The following is a 16,932-nucleotide window of genomic DNA, read 5'->3' as shown; positions in this document are numbered from 1 at the left end:
ACCCGAGCAGTCCAGGAATCTGCCCCCGGCCACAAAGATAACAAGCGGCCAAGCAGTCCTAAACCTGACCCAGTAACACCTGTAACGACTGGCCCTTGCAGGGGAGAGAGCGATGGAGGGGAGACCCCCCCTCCCAGGGCAGTCTGTCCCTCTGGTGGCTGCTGAGAGCTGAGAGAGGAAAGATCCCACTGTTCAACTTTTTAAATTATGCAAGTCAGCGCACACGCACGAGAGCGTATGGAACACGGACGGAAAAGCAATAAAATGAACCGGGGGTAGGAGAGGAGAAAAACCGGCATTAAAGGGATCTAAGTACCTACAGCATGGTGGAGGGAGGGAGTTCTGGTTAGAAAATTATATTGGAAAACTGTATTTCTCAAATTATGTATTAACTTTCCCTTCAATTACTAGGAACCAGCGATCGTTTTACGGCGGAAACCTGCCTTCCCCTGTGCTCGGCCGAGCTGACATCAACCCCATGCGGTGATCGCAGGAGCGACGAGATCGTCCCCCCAGGTGGAGAGGAGCATGTCGCCAGCGGTGACAGCCTGGGCAGGGTCTGGAACCAAGGAGAAAAACAAGTGTGAGTCCAGGGAAGAAAAGGGACAAAGGAAACCGATTCGGTACTCTGCAGCTGCCCTCTGCTCACCCCCCAGAGAGGCTGCGCACCGTGTCCCGTCTCTTAGCTTTGCACCTTTTCTAAGGAAACTTCCCCCTTTTATTTTAAACAAGAGAAAGACACAAGTATTCCAGAAATCAGCGGGGTTGGAAGGCCGGACTCCTACTCGCAGGAGGAACCCGCTGGGCCACTGGGCCGCTGCTGTTTGGGTTTCAGCCTCTGTGTTTTACCCACACACGTCCACCGTGCATTCGAGGTTTTAGTGTTTGCTTTACTCCAGAAAAAACGACTCTCGAAACGGAGCTGGCGAAGCAGACCGGCCGTGAACGTCAACAAGTGGCACAGGAAGCCGACCGGAAGCCAAACGTGTGGGTCTGGAACTGAAAACCTTCTCACAAAGCACAGGAAGAGCGTCGCAGCTGAAGGGGGCAGTTTCCTGAGCTAAGTCGAAGAACATAAATCACTTCGTGTGCTTTTTTCCACCCAGTTTTCTATGTGTGGTGAAATACACATGACGTGAACTTGATCATCCCAGCCACACAGCTCCGGGTATAAAACGCGTCCATGTGTGTCTCCATCCCGATCGTCCACCCCCAGGACCCTCGCCAACTCGTCAAACTGAACAAGAACTCCCCACACCCTTCCCCCAGCCCTGCCCCAGCCCCTGGCAACCAGCATTCTACTTTCTGTATGATTTTGACGACTCTCAACATGTGAGTGAAATCCTTCACTACTTGCCTCTTTATGTCTGGCTTACTTGACTAAAGCAGAACGTCCCCAACCCACACGCAGGCTGCAGCAGGTGTCAGAACGCGCTTCCTTTTTCAGGCTGGATAAGAGTCCACGGTATGTGGATGCCACCTTCTGCTTACTCATTCCTCCACTGCCGGACACTTGGGGGACTACCACGCTTCAGCTCTTCTGAACAATGCTGCATAAAAACATTCTTATTTGCCATGTAAACCAAGCTACCAACATCAAAATCTCTAAACAGGCTATTTCTCATTAAATGAGCCATATTTTGAGTAACTAACCTAGGGCCCTAGAATGTATGTGATTTTCATCTTTAGAGCATCTTTGGCAGATGTTCTTGGCCTCCCAGAACCTAAGATTACTATGTTGGTTTTTTTTTAATTAATTGAAGAGGAAACTAATTATTCACTCAAGAGGCCACTGATTGACATCGACCCAAGGCAATTTTGGTATTATTTTTCCAGGGGAACTGCTCTCATTTGGCCAAATCTATTAATAGAATTTGAACCAATGTCTTGAACAATGTCTTTTTCCCTATTGGAGAGGGGAGCCGTTCTAGGATAGAGGTTACAGATGCTTTCATTATGCCCCTGCTGTAGACTACCACAGGTCTCAGGACATGGTGACTTCAGCTATTTTAACTGGGAGGTAGGTACTAAAAGATAAAAAATATCTTCCCCCACACTGAAATAGTCACATCTTGCCATTGCTTCCACATTCTTTTGTCTTGTACTAAGCGTTATGGCCTTGAATCAAATAAACAAAACACTGGCTTGCGACAGAGGCAATCAGCACTACCAAATAACATAGACCTCCTTGGGTATTAGCCAAAGGAAGGTCTCTGTCTGGCATTTATTACCAGATTTTCTCTTCTCCCCAACTCCACATCCCCAGCCGTGGGCCCACAATAATCCCTCGCACTCTAAGACAGCATGCAATTGATTTCTAGAGGGAACCTCTCAAATCACAAACCTGCTTGCGAGATGCCTAAGATAACTGCCCACTTCCATGGGAAAAGCTTACTCTGTGGTTATTGGGGAAAATGCTATTTGGACCCTGAGATGGGCAGAAATCCAAACGATGGTCCGGCGAATGCTTTGAATGGTGCGGAACTAGTGTGGAAGGGAATGGATTCTTCTGAAGGGTTCTTAGGACAAAGAAGAGTGTAGGTTGGCAAGTCAGACCAATAGCTTATGGAGGAATTTGAGGGTAAGAGCAGTGTGTGGGGAAAGTTTGTAGGCCTTTGTCAATGGAACAAAGAATCAGAAGAGAGTTTTTAGATGAATGAGCCCAACTGGGCTGGTGGGAGGGAGCCAGGCAAGACTGTGACTAAGGTTACTTCATTAATTTTTAATTCCCTTTTCCTTTTCTCCCTCTGTTTCCTTTCTACCTCCAGGGATATTCACATTTTGGCCTTGCTTACCCATTCCTTTGTCTTATGAGTCACGATTGTTCGAGGATTTATTTAGTGACCAGCACCTGTCGCATGTTAGATACATCCTCATGGAGTGCAGAGATGGCCTAGTCTGGGACTGTCTCCTCTAAGCGCCCACAGTCCCCCCAAAGTGCTTGGGATAGTACGCAATAATTGGCAAATTTTATACTCGAATGTTTTTGCCTCTTTTTTATTTGCATTCCCTATTTCTGTTTCTCTGCTCTTTGTTCCGTTGTGTTTTAGGGTCCCCTCCCCCGCCCCGCTCTTTATGTTATCCCTCAGAAGACACAGGCCCAGAGAGAAGATGGTTTTCCTGGCTCTCAGGTTGAAGTTTTAACCTATCATAAGAAAGGTAAGGTATCTTTCCCTTTTCCTTCTCAAAATGAGAGTAAAACTCAAGGCGGCTGTTTCTCCTTGTAATTCTTTAATTAGGATCAACTAGGATAAACCCTGCCCACTAATTTGAGATAAGGCATGCACTGTTTCAGCCTCCTAATTTCTTTTTCCCCGTAGGGAAGGTTCCAGACTTTCTGGTCACTCCCATGGGATTGCTCTCCACTGTCACGAATGCGCCTCACTCTCCCCCACACGTTCCTCCCCCTCTGCAGTTTTCATCCTCCTCCTCAGAACCACCTCCGCTCAGCTCCTACCAGCCACCTGCCTAGTGCCGTGACTTTGTTCTGTGACTTTCCTTTTGTTGCATTATCCTTTTCCCCTCATGAATTGGTCCTGACAACTTTGCCCTGACTCTTGATTCTTCGGGACACCGGCCTGTGGTAACTCAATACGCTTCTTATCTTGTATCTTCCCCTTACTTCTCCCATGATTATTCTGTCTCCCTTAGGCAACCCCTGGGTAGTCCCATGACGTCTATGTCCTTTATATGTACAGAAAAATATGTTTTTTGTTCTCATTCCTGGTCCTCTGGGAAGGACCCAACTCACCTCCCCCCAACCCCTCACTCTCCCACCCCCACCCCTGCCTCTTACATACTTTGAAGCAGATGTCTGGTCCCAGGCTAAACAGAGTCAGCCTCCTCAATGGGGAAAGGTCAAATCTGCTCAGACATGTCAAGACATTTCACAAGCATTTGGCTGACCTCGTGTACTAATATCTAAATATTGAGTAATACAGAGTAAAAAATTAAAAGACAGCCAAACAACACTTCAGGTAATCTTTGAGTCCCTTGAGGTGTTCTGAAAGCTTTTTTTCATGTTGACTTTATTTAAAAAAAAAAAAAAGGCCAAAAATGAGATCTAGCCTAGATTTTGCCCAAGATGAGGCTTTTCCCATTTCCTCAGTTGAGGAATGAGGATTCTAAGACTCTCTGGAAGGTCCCTTTGAACTTTGGAAGTCCCGGATTCCACCTGCTGCTCTGAAGGGCCCCTGGCTGCTGGCGACGCCCTGGGTGTGACATCACAAGGGCTTTATGACGTACCCAGTGCTGCTTCTTGTGAAACACCACGCAGGCAGGACAGCCCAGCACAAACCAGTATTTGCTCAGAATCCAGGCACCATAAAGTCAGCCATTAGGAAAAAAATCTTGTCTTTCAGATCATTCAACCTAGACTCCTGGCTCATTTCACCCGTGACTCAGCTTAGACAACTGATCAACTACAGAGCAGCTGCTGTCTTAATGGTAGGTGGGGGAGCTCAGTGTGCTGAATAGTCAGAACAACGGGGGAGGGGGGTGCTCCTTCCATCTGGATTCAACGGAAGCCACGCCTCCAATCACTGATCCTTGAATGAACGCTGGCTCTGGGGATTAGGATGAAGAAGATCTGAGTTTTAAAGAAGAGGTTGTAACGGTCAGGCTGGATAATGCCGCTCTAGAGGTAGGCCAGGCATTTATATGGACTTTGGTTCTCAAGAATCTTACTATTTATAGAAAATTTAGTTGTGACATCATCTAAAGCAGAGCCTGTTTTCCTCTGAAAAGACACTTTAAAACAAACACAACAACTGACTCCAGATTTTTAGAGTTTCGGTCTGTGAGAGTATGTGTGCGTTGGGTGGGGGTGGTGATGGGGGGAGGGGATGCGAGGAGAGATGAGGCGCATATTCCAGAGAACCAGGGGGAGTTCTGCTTTAGGAAAGTGTGGTGTTAAGAAAAATTTACATTCATAAAAATTTTTTAAAAAATGAGTGAGGGTAATTTTCCTAATGTTCACATGTAGAGATTTTCCTCCAAATTTTCTTAATAGAGTAGACTCCTCCTAGAGAATATGGATTTATTTCCTTCTCCAGCACTAACCCTATCATGAACCCCTATGCACATGTTGTGTACTCAATGCGGGTGCCTCCTCTTACTTTCTTCCTTCGTTTCTAACTGCTTTTGGTGTTCGGTGTAAGTTTAAAGTCTCAGCAGGTGACATTTATCTGAAGTAGCAGCTGTGTTAGAAGTTAACCAGCTTCATTCTCCTCCGTCTCGTTTCCATCTATCTGCCTCAGTTAGAGGCTACCTTCTCCTCTTACACATTTGACAGTTCTTCTTCGCATTACCAAAGATTTCATTTTTATTTTTTTAAAGACTGTATTTATTTCTTTGAGAGAGAGAGAGAGAGAGAGGGCGAGCACAAGCAGGGGGAGTAGCAGGGAAGAGAGGCAGGCTCCCCGCCGAGCAAGGACCCGATGCAGGACTCGATCCCAGGACCCTGGGATCACCACCTGAGCTGAAAGCAGGCACTTTGCTGACTGAGCCACCAAGGCGCCCCAGAGATTTCATTTTCACAGCGTAATTCGTCCAGTCAAGGAGGCTGCACCGTGCACTGGAGGTGTTTGCCGGGGTGGTAACGCCCGGGTCTTGGAACGCTCCCGTGTCAGTAAACGCCCGATCCGGTTCCGCACCCCTCCCCTGATCTAGGATGCTCAGGACCAGCCCGTGCCCGGCCCCCCGATTCCCCTGGTCGTGATGCCTGCGGGGGTTCTGCAGCTCTTGCGGACGCTCCATTTCCCCCCAGCCAGGCTGTTCCGTAACTCGACCCTAGTTAGCGACCTGGCGGCCGGGAGAGGACTGGGTGGGCAAGGGCGGTGGGGACGGAGGGCGCGCGCTGCCTGCACCGTGTCCTCCGGCCAAGGAGCGGGGCTGGCCCACCGCGCGGTGAGGGCGCCGTTGCTGCAGGCCCGCAGCGTGGGTCCCCGCGACCCCCGTCCCGGGTCCTAGCGCCTCCCTCCCGCCCCGGCAGAGGAGCCAGGACCGCCAAGTCACCGGCCCCCGAGAACAGCGGCCCTGGCCCCCGCGGCCTGCACGCGGTTCGCACGCGGGGGAGGAGAGGCTCTTCTGTGTCGCGAAGGAGGCCGGGCGGACCCTCAGCGTCGCCCTCGGCCCGCCGCTGCCTCCCTCGGACGCACGCGTGCAGCCGGCTGGAGCCCTGGGGTTTGCGGGGGCCGCTCCGGCCCGCCGCGCGCCGCAGCCACGCCGCTCCGCGCACCCGCGCTCCAGCCCGTCCCCCCAGCGAGGGCGCAGCAGGGGCACCGCACGCCGCCCGCGGGGCCACGACGCGCCCTCCCGGGCCGTGGGGTCGCAAGGGCCGGGCGGGCGATGCGGCCCCCACGTCCCCCACGGCCGTCGCGCAGGACCGCCCTTGCCCCCTGCGGCAGCTCGGGCTCCCGGGAAACCGCCCGCGCCGGGGATGCGCTCGCAGGCCGTGTCCGGGCGCGGTCCGGGGCCAACCCCTGCGGGCGAAGCGCCCCGGCTCCAGCGGCGCGCGAACCTCAGCAACCAAACCGCAGTTGTTTGCCCGCAAAAACCGGTTTGAGGAAGAGCAGAGCACTGCGACCCAGGCCGAGCCCGCAGAACGAGCGCACGCGCCGGCGTCGCGGGAGACGGGAGGACGAAGTGGTCCGCGTCACCCGCAAGTCCGAGCACAGTGGCTTGTCATTGGCTGAGCAGCGACGGTCCCTCTCGGGTCGAGCTGGGTCCCTCATTGGCTGAGCTGTAACCGCAGTCCCTCATTGGCCGAACTCTGATTGTCCCTCATTGGCTGGCCTGTAGTCACGGTCCCTCATTGGCTGAGCTGTAACCGCAGTCCCTCATTGGCCGAACTCTGATTGTCCCTCATTGGCTGGCCTGTAGTCACGGTCCCTCATTGGCTGAGCTGTAACCGCAGTCCCTCATTGGCCGAACTCTGATTGTCCCTCATTGGCTGGCCTGTAGTCACGGTCCCTCATTGGCTGGGCTGATTCCGGGGCAGGAGGAAACTCGCCTTCCTCGGGCTGGGATCACAAAATACAATCCCGTGGAAGGTGCGGCCTTTCCCGTGGGCTCCGCAGTGGGCCGGGAGCGCCGGGGCTGAGCGCGCCCGCTGCGCCCTTCTGACTCGGTTCTTTTAGTTTCGCGAGAGAAGGAGCCCAGACTGTGAGGTGCTCGCGGGAAGGAGCGCCGTCAGCCCCGGGGCGCTGCGGGCTGGAGCGTCCCCAGCGTCGTCCGCAGGCGCAGGGCGGCAGGTGGGCCCGTCAGCCCGTCTTTAAACACGAGTCCCTCCGGGAGGGGAGCCTTGCGCCAAGCGGCCTGCGCCGCGGGAGTAAGGATGGGCCCGGGTCGGCCGAGAGCCGGTACTCCAGGCAGGAGGAGAAGGGGCGCCCGGCCCCACGGGTCATGGGGTGCCCCACGCCGCCCTGTAAGACGCTCCACCCGGTGTGCTCGGGCCTCTGGGCGGCCGGGTGCAGCCTCGGCGGTTTGATGCGGGGCAGTTCCCGAGCGCGCTGGGTTCCGTGGGCCGGGGACGGTCTCTTCTGTGAGCAGGAGCCGCAGGAGCCGCAGGAGCCGCAGGAGCCGCAGGAGCCGCAGGAGCCGCAGGAGCCGCAGGAGCCGGGGCGCCTGGGCGGGCTTGTTCTAGCGCAGGAGGTCAGAACTGTGGAGGCCGCACTCGGTCCCCCAGGCCGAGAACTGGCATGGAAATGGCCATCCAGAGGGTCAGGTGCAGGAAGACACTTAGCGCGTGAGGACGACCCGCGCCAGAGGGCCCTGGAAAACGGGTGACCCTGGACCGCTCAGGAGGCTCGTGTCCTTGATTCCCTCTAACCCCGGGCCAGGCTGTCACCTGATTTAAAGGGTCAGGATGGGAGAGAAGTGGCTGCTCTGTGCACGTGTTTACAAGCATTGATGCCATTTGATAGGTACCGTGTTAATCTCCATTTTTAAATTTTTTTTTTGTCAAAGTAATGCATACATTTAAAAATAAAGCCTAAAATAAAAACAAAAATATTAGAGTCAGCAGGCCCTTGCCCACCTTCCACCCTAATCCAAGATGGACTGAGCATGAATAAGGGAGGAGTAGACCTGCTTTCACTGTATTTCCTTCAGCTGAAGGCTCAGGAGTGTGTGCCAGTTACTTTAAATAAGGGCACGTTTTGTAAGCATGTTATACATTTTGATGTTAAGCGACCTTCTGAATATCAGTTTTAAGAGTTTTTGCTAATAGGAAATAAGATATACTTTATCTCATCCAAGTATATGGATAACTGCATATTAAAATGATCTTGTTCTTAAAACATTGAAAATTGAATTTAAGCCAAGTAGATGATCTGGAAATCACTGAGATCTCTAATATAGTCTCTCTTAAATTCTTCTGACCTAGGAAATTTAAAAATGGACCTTCAGAAATACTAGGTTTACAATGAGAGGCGTCACATTTCAATGTTTATTCTACGGATCCTTGATATTTGGGATCTGGACAGCTCTATTGTATGTATATATTCACCATAATCATGTAAGCAACTTGGAGAAGAAAAACCAGGGGCCTGCATTAATTTGGTCCCTTGGAAAAAAATTGCAACAGCAAATTCCCCGGGACCCCAAGCAAATACCAAGACTGCATGTAAGATTTGAAATGTCTGACCAATATGAAACTACAGAATACAAAACCTTTTTAAGATCAGGTAAGTATTTTGATTTTCTCTATTAGCTGTTTTGAGGGGAAAAATGTACCATAAGTTTAATATTTAGAAGAGAAAAACAGTGTCTTTCTTAGAGCAACTCAATTTTTAAATTATAAAATATTTCACATATATACAGTAAAGAGTAAAATAGGCATGTGTATCACCTAAATTGAACAATTTTTAAAGATAGTTTGCTGTATTTCAGATAGTGTTCTGTTGTTTCACAGAAATAAATGTTAATGGGTACCATTAACGACTTCATCCCCTTCCTTCTCCTCCTCTTCCCCTCTGAGGTGGTGTCTCACCTGAGTTGATGGATATCTTTCTTCCCTTCCTTTTATGTGTGATCTCCAGCAAAATACAATATTATATATTTTTAATATGTTTGTAGATACTCCAGAATGAATTGTAATACTGTCACGAATATGGGTTAGAAGTCTTCGTGTGGACATACTTTGTTTCTCTTGGGTTTGGGACAGATGGGATGTACAGTAGGTATATGCTTAACTTTCAGGAAAATGACAGTGTGTTTTCAAGATAGCTGTGCCATTTACTTTCCCCTCCGGCATGTAGACAATCTCTCCCTTTGCTCCAAATCTTCACCAACATTTGGCAAGCTCAGTTTTTTAGATTTTAGATATTCTAATGGGTAAGTAATGGAATCATTGTAGCCTTAATCTGCATTTCCCTGAAGACTAATGATTTTGAGCACCTTTTCATGTGCTTCATGGCCGCCCATATATCTTCTTTTGTAAAGTGTCTCTTCAAGTCCTTCATCTATTTTTTAAAAGATTTTATTTATTTATTTGACAGAGATCACAAGTAGGCGGAGAGGGAGGAGGAAAAGCAGGCTCCCTGCTGAGCAAAGATCCGCAGGGCTTGATCCCAGGACCCCGAAATTATGACCTGAGCCAAAGGCAGAGGCTTTAACCCACTGAGCCACCCAGGCACTCATGTCTTTCATCCATTTTTAAATCGGGATGTTTATCTTCTGATTTCTAAGATTTTTAAAAATATATTTTGGATTCAAGTCCTTTGATATGTGAGTTGCAAATACTCTATACATCTGTGCCTTGCCTTTTTATTCTCTTTTTAAAATTAAGACATAATTGATGTAGAACATCTTATTCATTTTGGAAATACAGCAGAATGATTTACTATATGTGTACATGTATATATTGCAAAATGATAACCACAGCAGGTTTAGTTAACAGTTGTGTCCATCACACCCAGTTACAATATTTTTCTCTTATGATAAGATCTGTGCTGGCAAGTTTCAATATACAATATTACTATTGTTAACCATAGTCGCTATACTGTATATTTTGAATTCTCTTTTGAGTGGTGTCATTCAAGAAGAAAAATTTTAAATTTTGATGTTCAGTTCATCCCAATTTCTTGTATGGGTTCTTTTTTTTTTTTTTAATCTTTTATTGAAGTAAACTTTGTCTATGTCAAGTGTACAAAGATTCTCTTCTCTGTTTTGTTTTGTTTTTTAGAAATTTTAAGATTTTAGGTTTTACTTTACATTTTACATTAGGGCTGTGGTCCCTTTGGAGTAGTGAATGGGAGGGTGAGGATCAATGTTCATTTTCCTCGTGTGAATATCTATTTTTTCCAGCACCATTTCTTGAAAAAAATCTCTTTTTCCATCTCGGCATCTTTCAGAAAACAGTTAACTCTTTTTGTTGGGCCCCTTTCTGACTCTGTTCTCACTCTTTCCAAAATTGTTTTGGTTATTGTAGGTGGTTAGCTTGTTCGGATAGGTTTTAGAAACAGTTTGTCAATTTCTTCCAAAGAGACCGCTGGTATTTTTAATTGTATTGACTCTATGGGTCAACTTGGGGAGAACTGACATCTTAATAGTATGGCTGATACTATTAATTAATACTATTAATTAATACATCTTTTTTTTTTATCAGAGAGAGGGGAAGAGAGAGAGCACAGGCAGACAGAGGCAGAGGGAGAAGCAGGCTCCCTGCTGAGCAAGGAGCCCGATGTGGGACTCGATCCCAGGACGCTGGGATCATGACCTGAGCCGAAGGCAGCTGCTTAACCAACTGAGCCACCCAGGCGTCCCAATACATCTTAATAGTATGGCTTCAGCTGTGAATTTTCATTTTCATTCGGTTCTCTGTATTTTATATTCCCTTTGAGACTTTCTCTTTGGATTATTTGGAAATAGATTGTTTAATTTCAGAGTCTTTGAATAATTTTCTCCTCTCTGCTACTGACATCCAGTCTGATTCCATTATAGTCAGAAAATATACTCTGTGTGATCTCAGTTCATCTAGGTTTTTTGAGGTTTGTTTTATGATCCAGAATATGGTCCACCCCTAGTGAATGCTCCATGCACATTTGGAAAAACTATGTATTTGCTGTTGTTGGGTGTGGATTTCCTTCATACACATCAACTAGTTCCTGTTGGTTGATTTTATTGTTCAGTTCTTGATGTCCTTGCTGAGTTTTTGGCTAGCCGTTCTGTCAGTTGCTAAGACTGGGTGTTGAAAACCCCAACTACTATTGTGGATTTGTTAGGTTCTACTTTAACTAATTTTGGTTTTTGCTTCATGTATTTTGAGCTGTTTTTTTATGTGTTTCTATTTGGAACCATTATGTCTCACTGGTGCATTGAACCTTTTTTTTTTTTAAGATTTTATTTATTTGACAGAGATCACAAGTAGGCAGAGAGGCAGGCAGACAGAGAGGGGGAAGCAGGCTCCACGCTGAGCAGAGAGCCTGATGTGGGGCTTGATCCCAGGACCCTGAGATCATGACCTGAGCCAAAGGCAGAGGCTTTAACCCACTGAGCCACCCAGGCACCCCTGCATTGAACCTTTTATCATAAGGTCATGTCTCTGTCTCTAGTAATTTGCTCTGCTCTGAAATCTATTTTATCTAATCTTAATAGAGCCACTTGTACTTTTTTTTAATGTAGGCTCCGAACCCAATGTGGGGCTTGAACTCACAACCCTGAGATCAAGAGTTACATCCTCTATCGATTGAGGTAGCCAGGCACCCCAGCTGTTTTTTTTTTTTTTAATTAAAATTTGCAAGTACATCCTTTTCTGTTATTTTGTTTTCAATCTACCTATGTTTCACTGGAGTAAGTTTCTTGTAGGTAGCATATTGTCGGGACATTTTTTAAATCCACTGTGTTAATCCTTGCTTTTAACTGGTATATTTAGATCATTTGCATTTAAGACAATTATCAATGGCAGAGCTTCTCAGTCATTTTATTTTTTTGTTTGTTTCCTCTGTTTCTCAATCTTCTGTTTCTCTTATGTTTTGGTGAGTTACTTGAGCATTTTCAAAATTCCATCTTGATGAGTTTATAATGTTTTTTAAAAGGTTGCTTTATATAGTTTCTTTAGTGGTTGCTGTAGGTACTACATAGTATATATATTTATATATAACTATTTATATATAACTATAACTATAACTATAACTTACCAAGGTCTCCTTGAATCAATGATTTGCCACTTCAAGTAAAGTGTAAACTGCTCCTTAGCCTCCTCATTTTAAAAATATAACTGTCTTGAGTTTTGAGCACTACAGCAGATGGTGTTATAATTGTGGCTTCAAAAGTCAAATATGATTGAAGAAACTTATAGAGTTTCCTAATGAAGAAACTCTATCATATTTACCCCATTTTCATCCATTTTGATGTTCTTTTTTCTTTTCTGAAGTTCCAAGCCTCCTCCTATTATTATTTCCTTGTTTAGAGAACTTTCTTTTGCTGTTCTTTAAGGGTGGCTGCTAGTCAAAAGTCTGTTTTTCTTCACTTGGGAGTGTCTTCATTTTTTCATAATTCCCAAAGGATATTTTTGCTGGGTATAGAATTTGCAGTTGACAGTTCTTTTTTTTTCTTTTTAAAGATTTTATTTATTTATTTGACAGAGAGAGAGGGGGGGGAAATACAAGCAGGCAGAGTGGGAGCAGGAGAAGCAGGCTTCCTGCTGAGCAGGGATCCCCATGTGGGGCTCAATTCCAGAGTCCTGGAATCACGACCCTGAGGTGAAGGCAGCTGCTTGATGACTGAGCCACCCAGGTGCCCCGACAGTGCTTTTCTTTCGGCATTCAAAAACGTTTTGTCACTTTCTTCTCTCCCCCATGATTTCAGATGAGAAACCCATAGTCATTCAGGTTGTTCCTCTATGAACCCCATGTTTTTTTCTCTTTGGCTGCTTTCAAGAGTTGTCGTCTGTCTTCAGTTTTCAGAAGTTCCATTATGATGTGGCCTGCCATGGATTTCCTTGGTTTATCCCACTGTGGATTTTTCAGCCTCCTGAGGCTATAGATGTCCAACTTCCCTGAATTTAGGAAGTTTCCAGCCTTATTTCCGAGAGTACTTTTTTTGGCCCCACTCTGACTCCTCTCCTTCCAGGGCTCTGATAATACAAAGATCAGCTCTTTTGTTGTCTGTATACAAGTTCCTGGGACTGGTTTTTTTTTTTAAATTTTTTTTAAATTAACATATAATGTTAATTACATGGCACTATCTTGGGGAGAACCGGAGCTCTACCTGCTTCCTCCCAGGCCAGCTTATGGAGGACCAGCTCTCTGCTCAGCCTGCCCACACCACCCATGCAGGTAATCGCAGCTCTGCCTGCTTCTGCCAGAGTTGTTCTTAAAATATTCCACTACTGTTTGTGGCAATATATATTGATATCTCTAATGATTTTAATGTAAGTATTTCACTGCAGCAATGTTTGATGTCTGCAAGCTCATCCCTACCTACTCTTTATTGTGACTTATTCTTGCTGTGAGTGTAAATAACTATCTGGATGCTCCTTCCAATGAATTCTGTACTTTTTTTTTTAAGATTTTATTTATTTATTTGACAGACAGAGATCACAAGTAGGCAGAGAAGCAGGCAGAGAGAGAGGAAGGGAAGCAGGCTCCACGCTGAGCAGAGAGCCTGATGCAGGGCTTGATCCCAGGACCCTGAGATCATGACCGGAGCCGAAGGCAGCAGCTTAACCCACTGAGCCACCCAGGCGCCCTGAATTCTGTACTTTTTAAAGTGATACTTTGACTCCTGTATTCTTAGACTCTTCTTTTACCATTTTCATTCATGCCATTTATCTTTCATGATTATATTTTTGTTTCTTCATTGACAAATAAGAGTGTTTATCTTTTAATAGGAAATTTACCCCATCTTCATTTATTGTTATGACTGTTATGTTTGGGTTGGCGTCTGGCCTCTTGTTTTATTCTCTGCAATGGAAGTTCTGGGCTGGGGTTTTAGCTCTCCTTCTCCGCCTTTCCTAAATCCTTCAGTGACAACTAACTTCACACGACAGTGGTGAGTCATGATGGGACCAAGGAGACCAAGCACTTCCTTCCCTGAAGAGACCGAATGACCAAAGGCTAACTTGTCCATACTTTGTGGAGGAATCTGCTTTGATTTTAGCCTTATCACTTGGAGGTAGTGTAGATTCCAGGAAAACACCTGGCTCATTATAAAGGGAGTGAATTCAGGATATAGTTGTTCTTATTATCCTTTATCTGGTGGTAGTAATCTGTACGTACGTAATTATAATTGCCCTTTCTTGCAGGTAAAGATACTAACTATTCAAAGCCAGAATATATTGCTGGATTTTTAAAATATGGATTTAATGCCATTCTCAGTAAAAGCTTGGGCAGTGAGAGAGATGTGCCAGATACGAGGAATAAAATGTATGTTAATCCTCATTTTTTATTGAGGTATAATTCACATATGAGATTATATTAGTTTCAGGTATACAACATAATGATACGACATTTATGTATATGTGGCCAAATAATCACTACAATAAGTCTAGATAACTTTGGCTACCATGTATAGTTACAAAAAGTTTGTGTGTGTGTGTGATGGGAACTTTAAAGATCTGCTCTCTTTGCTACTTCTAAATAAGCAGTATAGTTCTTATCTGTAGTCACCATGTGGACATTATATCCCCACGGCTTACTTATTTTACACTGGAGCTTTGTTCCCCCCACCCCCCGGCAACCACCAGTCCATTCTCTGTATTGATGAGGTTGGGTTTTGGAGGTTTGGTTGTTGTTTGTTTCCAGATTCCTCACGTACGTGAGATCATATTGTATTTGTCTTTCTGACTTATTTCATTTAGTGTAATGACCTCAGGAAAGATGTCATTCTTTTTTATGCTGGCAAGTATTCTGTTGTGTGTATCGTAGCACGTTTTCTTTACCCATTCATGGGCTGATGGACAGTTAGGTTGTTTCCATATCTTGACTGTTGTAAATAATGCTGCCGGGAACATGGGGGTGCATGTATCTTTTTGAGTTAGTGTTTTCATTTTCTTCAAATGCAAACCCAGAAGTGAAATTCTTGGGTCTTATGTTAGCCCCCTTTTTAACTTTTTGAAGACCCTCTGTACTGGTTTCCACAGCGGCTGCACCAGTTTGCCTTCCCAGCAACACTGCAACAGGATTCGCTTTTCTTTACATCCTCTCCAACACTTGTCATTTCTTGTCTTTTTGATAACACCATCCTTACAGGTGCGAGATGATATCTCTTTATGGTTTGATTTGCCCTTCCCCGATCATGAGTGATGCTGAGCACCTTTTCTTGTACCTGTTGGCTGTCAGTCTGCCTTCTTTGGAAAAATGTCTATTCGGATCTTCTGCCCATTTTCTTTAACTGAATTGTTTGCTGTTGAGTTTTATGAATTCTTTATAAATTTTAGATATGAACCCCTTGTCAGATAGATGATTTTGTCTCATTCAGTAGGATGCCTTTTCATTTTGTTTGTAATTTCCTTTGCCCTGTAGGGGCTTTTTAGCTTGATGTAGTCCCACTTATTTATTGATACTTTTGCTGCCTTTGCTTTTGGTGCCAGATCCAAAAAGTTATCACCAAGACTGATGTCAAGAAGCTTATAGTCTTTGTTTTTCTCTAGGATTTTTATGGTTTCAGGTCTTACATTCAAGTCTTTAATCTATTTCAAGTTAATTTTTGTGTATGGTGTAAGATAGTGGTCCACATTCATTCTTTCACATGTAGCTGTTCGGTTTTCCCATCACCATTTATTGAAGAGACCATCCTTTCTGCACTGTATATTCTTGGCTCCTTTGTCATAATTAATCACATATGCATGATTTTATTTCTGGACTGTATTCTGTTCTGTTGATCTGTGTGTCTGTTTTTATGCCAATACCAAACTGTTTTAATTACCATAGCTTTGTAATAGAGTTTGAAATCAAGAGAGGATGATGCCTTCAGCTTTGTTCTTGTCTTCTCAAAATTGCTTTACCTCTTCAGCATCTTCTGTGGTTTCATACAAATCTTAGGATTCTTTGTTTTATTTCTATGAAAAATGCTATTGGAATTTTGATATGGATTGCATTGAATCTGTATATTGCTTTGGGTAGTAGGGACATCTTAACAATGCCAGGGTCTTCCAATCCATGAGCACAGAGTATCTTTCCATTTATTTGTGTCTTCTTTAATTTCTTGCACGAATGTCTTATAGTTTTCCAGTGTACAAGTCTATAAATGAATACATATTAATTTTTTAAGCAAACAGTTACTAACCAGATTTTAATTTTGGCATATTAGAAGTCTTCCTGTTTTTAGGACTTGGAGTCCAATGATTCAAGAGCCTATTTTAAAATTCTAGAGTTTATTGTGTAGAGAACACCTTCCCCAGTCACACCAAATGTGTTCTAGGGATTTACAAGAATTGCATCACCTACAGGATCTTTTTATCAAATTACCAGTTAGGACATTTGGCTAAAGGGATATTTCTGATACAAAATGCTTCAGACAGCTACCTATTTTTTATTCAAAAGCTGCTTTTTCTTATTGTTTTCCTTTGTGTTGGTGCTTTTTTTTTCTTTAACTTGTGGCAAATTGGATATAATGTAAAAGGTACCATTGCACCATTTCTAACTGTATGAATTGGGGCATTGAGGACCTTCACAGTGTTTCAGAACCATCATCACCATCCCTCTCCAGAACTTTCTCATTAAACACTAACTCCCATCCTTCCCTCCCTCCGATCTCCCCACAACTACCGTTGTACTTTCTGTCTTTGTGAATTTTAACTACTCTAGGTACCTCGTAAAAATGGAATCATACAATAATTGCCCGATTTATTCCACGTAGCATCATGTCCCCAAGGTTCATTCATGTTGTAGCACCTGTGCCTTAGTGGTTCGGATGTTTTCCAGCTCAAGAGGGTTGATATTCTTTCTGAAATAAATGAGAACTACTTAAGGAATATAGGCATCTTCC

General features: G+C 45.0%; 1 protein-coding gene across 8 annotated transcripts in view; it reads left to right on the top strand.

Moving 5' to 3' along the window:
* The first annotated feature begins 4,280 nt into the window (after positions 1-4,280).
* GALNTL5 (polypeptide N-acetylgalactosaminyltransferase like 5) overlaps positions 4,281-16,932 on the top strand; it is a 50,107-nt gene continuing 37,455 nt past the window's right edge. For 3 of the 8 annotated variants that reach the window (XM_082693427.1, XM_082693422.1, XM_082693426.1), the window contains exons 1-3: positions 4,281-4,446; positions 8,387-8,687; positions 14,249-14,369. In XM_082693427.1, the coding sequence (XP_082549553.1) occupies positions 8,426-8,687; positions 14,249-14,369 (383 nt within the window). In that variant the 5' untranslated portion in view covers positions 4,281-4,446; positions 8,387-8,425. Of the gene's footprint in view, positions 4,447-4,478; positions 4,643-6,967; positions 7,053-7,607; positions 7,926-8,386; positions 8,688-14,248; positions 14,370-16,932 lie in introns of those variants that run through there. The other 5 variants (XM_082693425.1, XM_082693423.1, XM_082693424.1 and 2 more) reach the window with 5 other exon arrangements.

Source organism: Mustela nivalis (genome assembly GCF_964662115.1).
Source record: "Mustela nivalis genome assembly, chromosome: 12".
Taxonomy (NCBI): domain Eukaryota; kingdom Metazoa; phylum Chordata; class Mammalia; order Carnivora; family Mustelidae; genus Mustela; species Mustela nivalis.
This window is presented reverse-complemented; position numbering and strand designations above follow the sequence as displayed.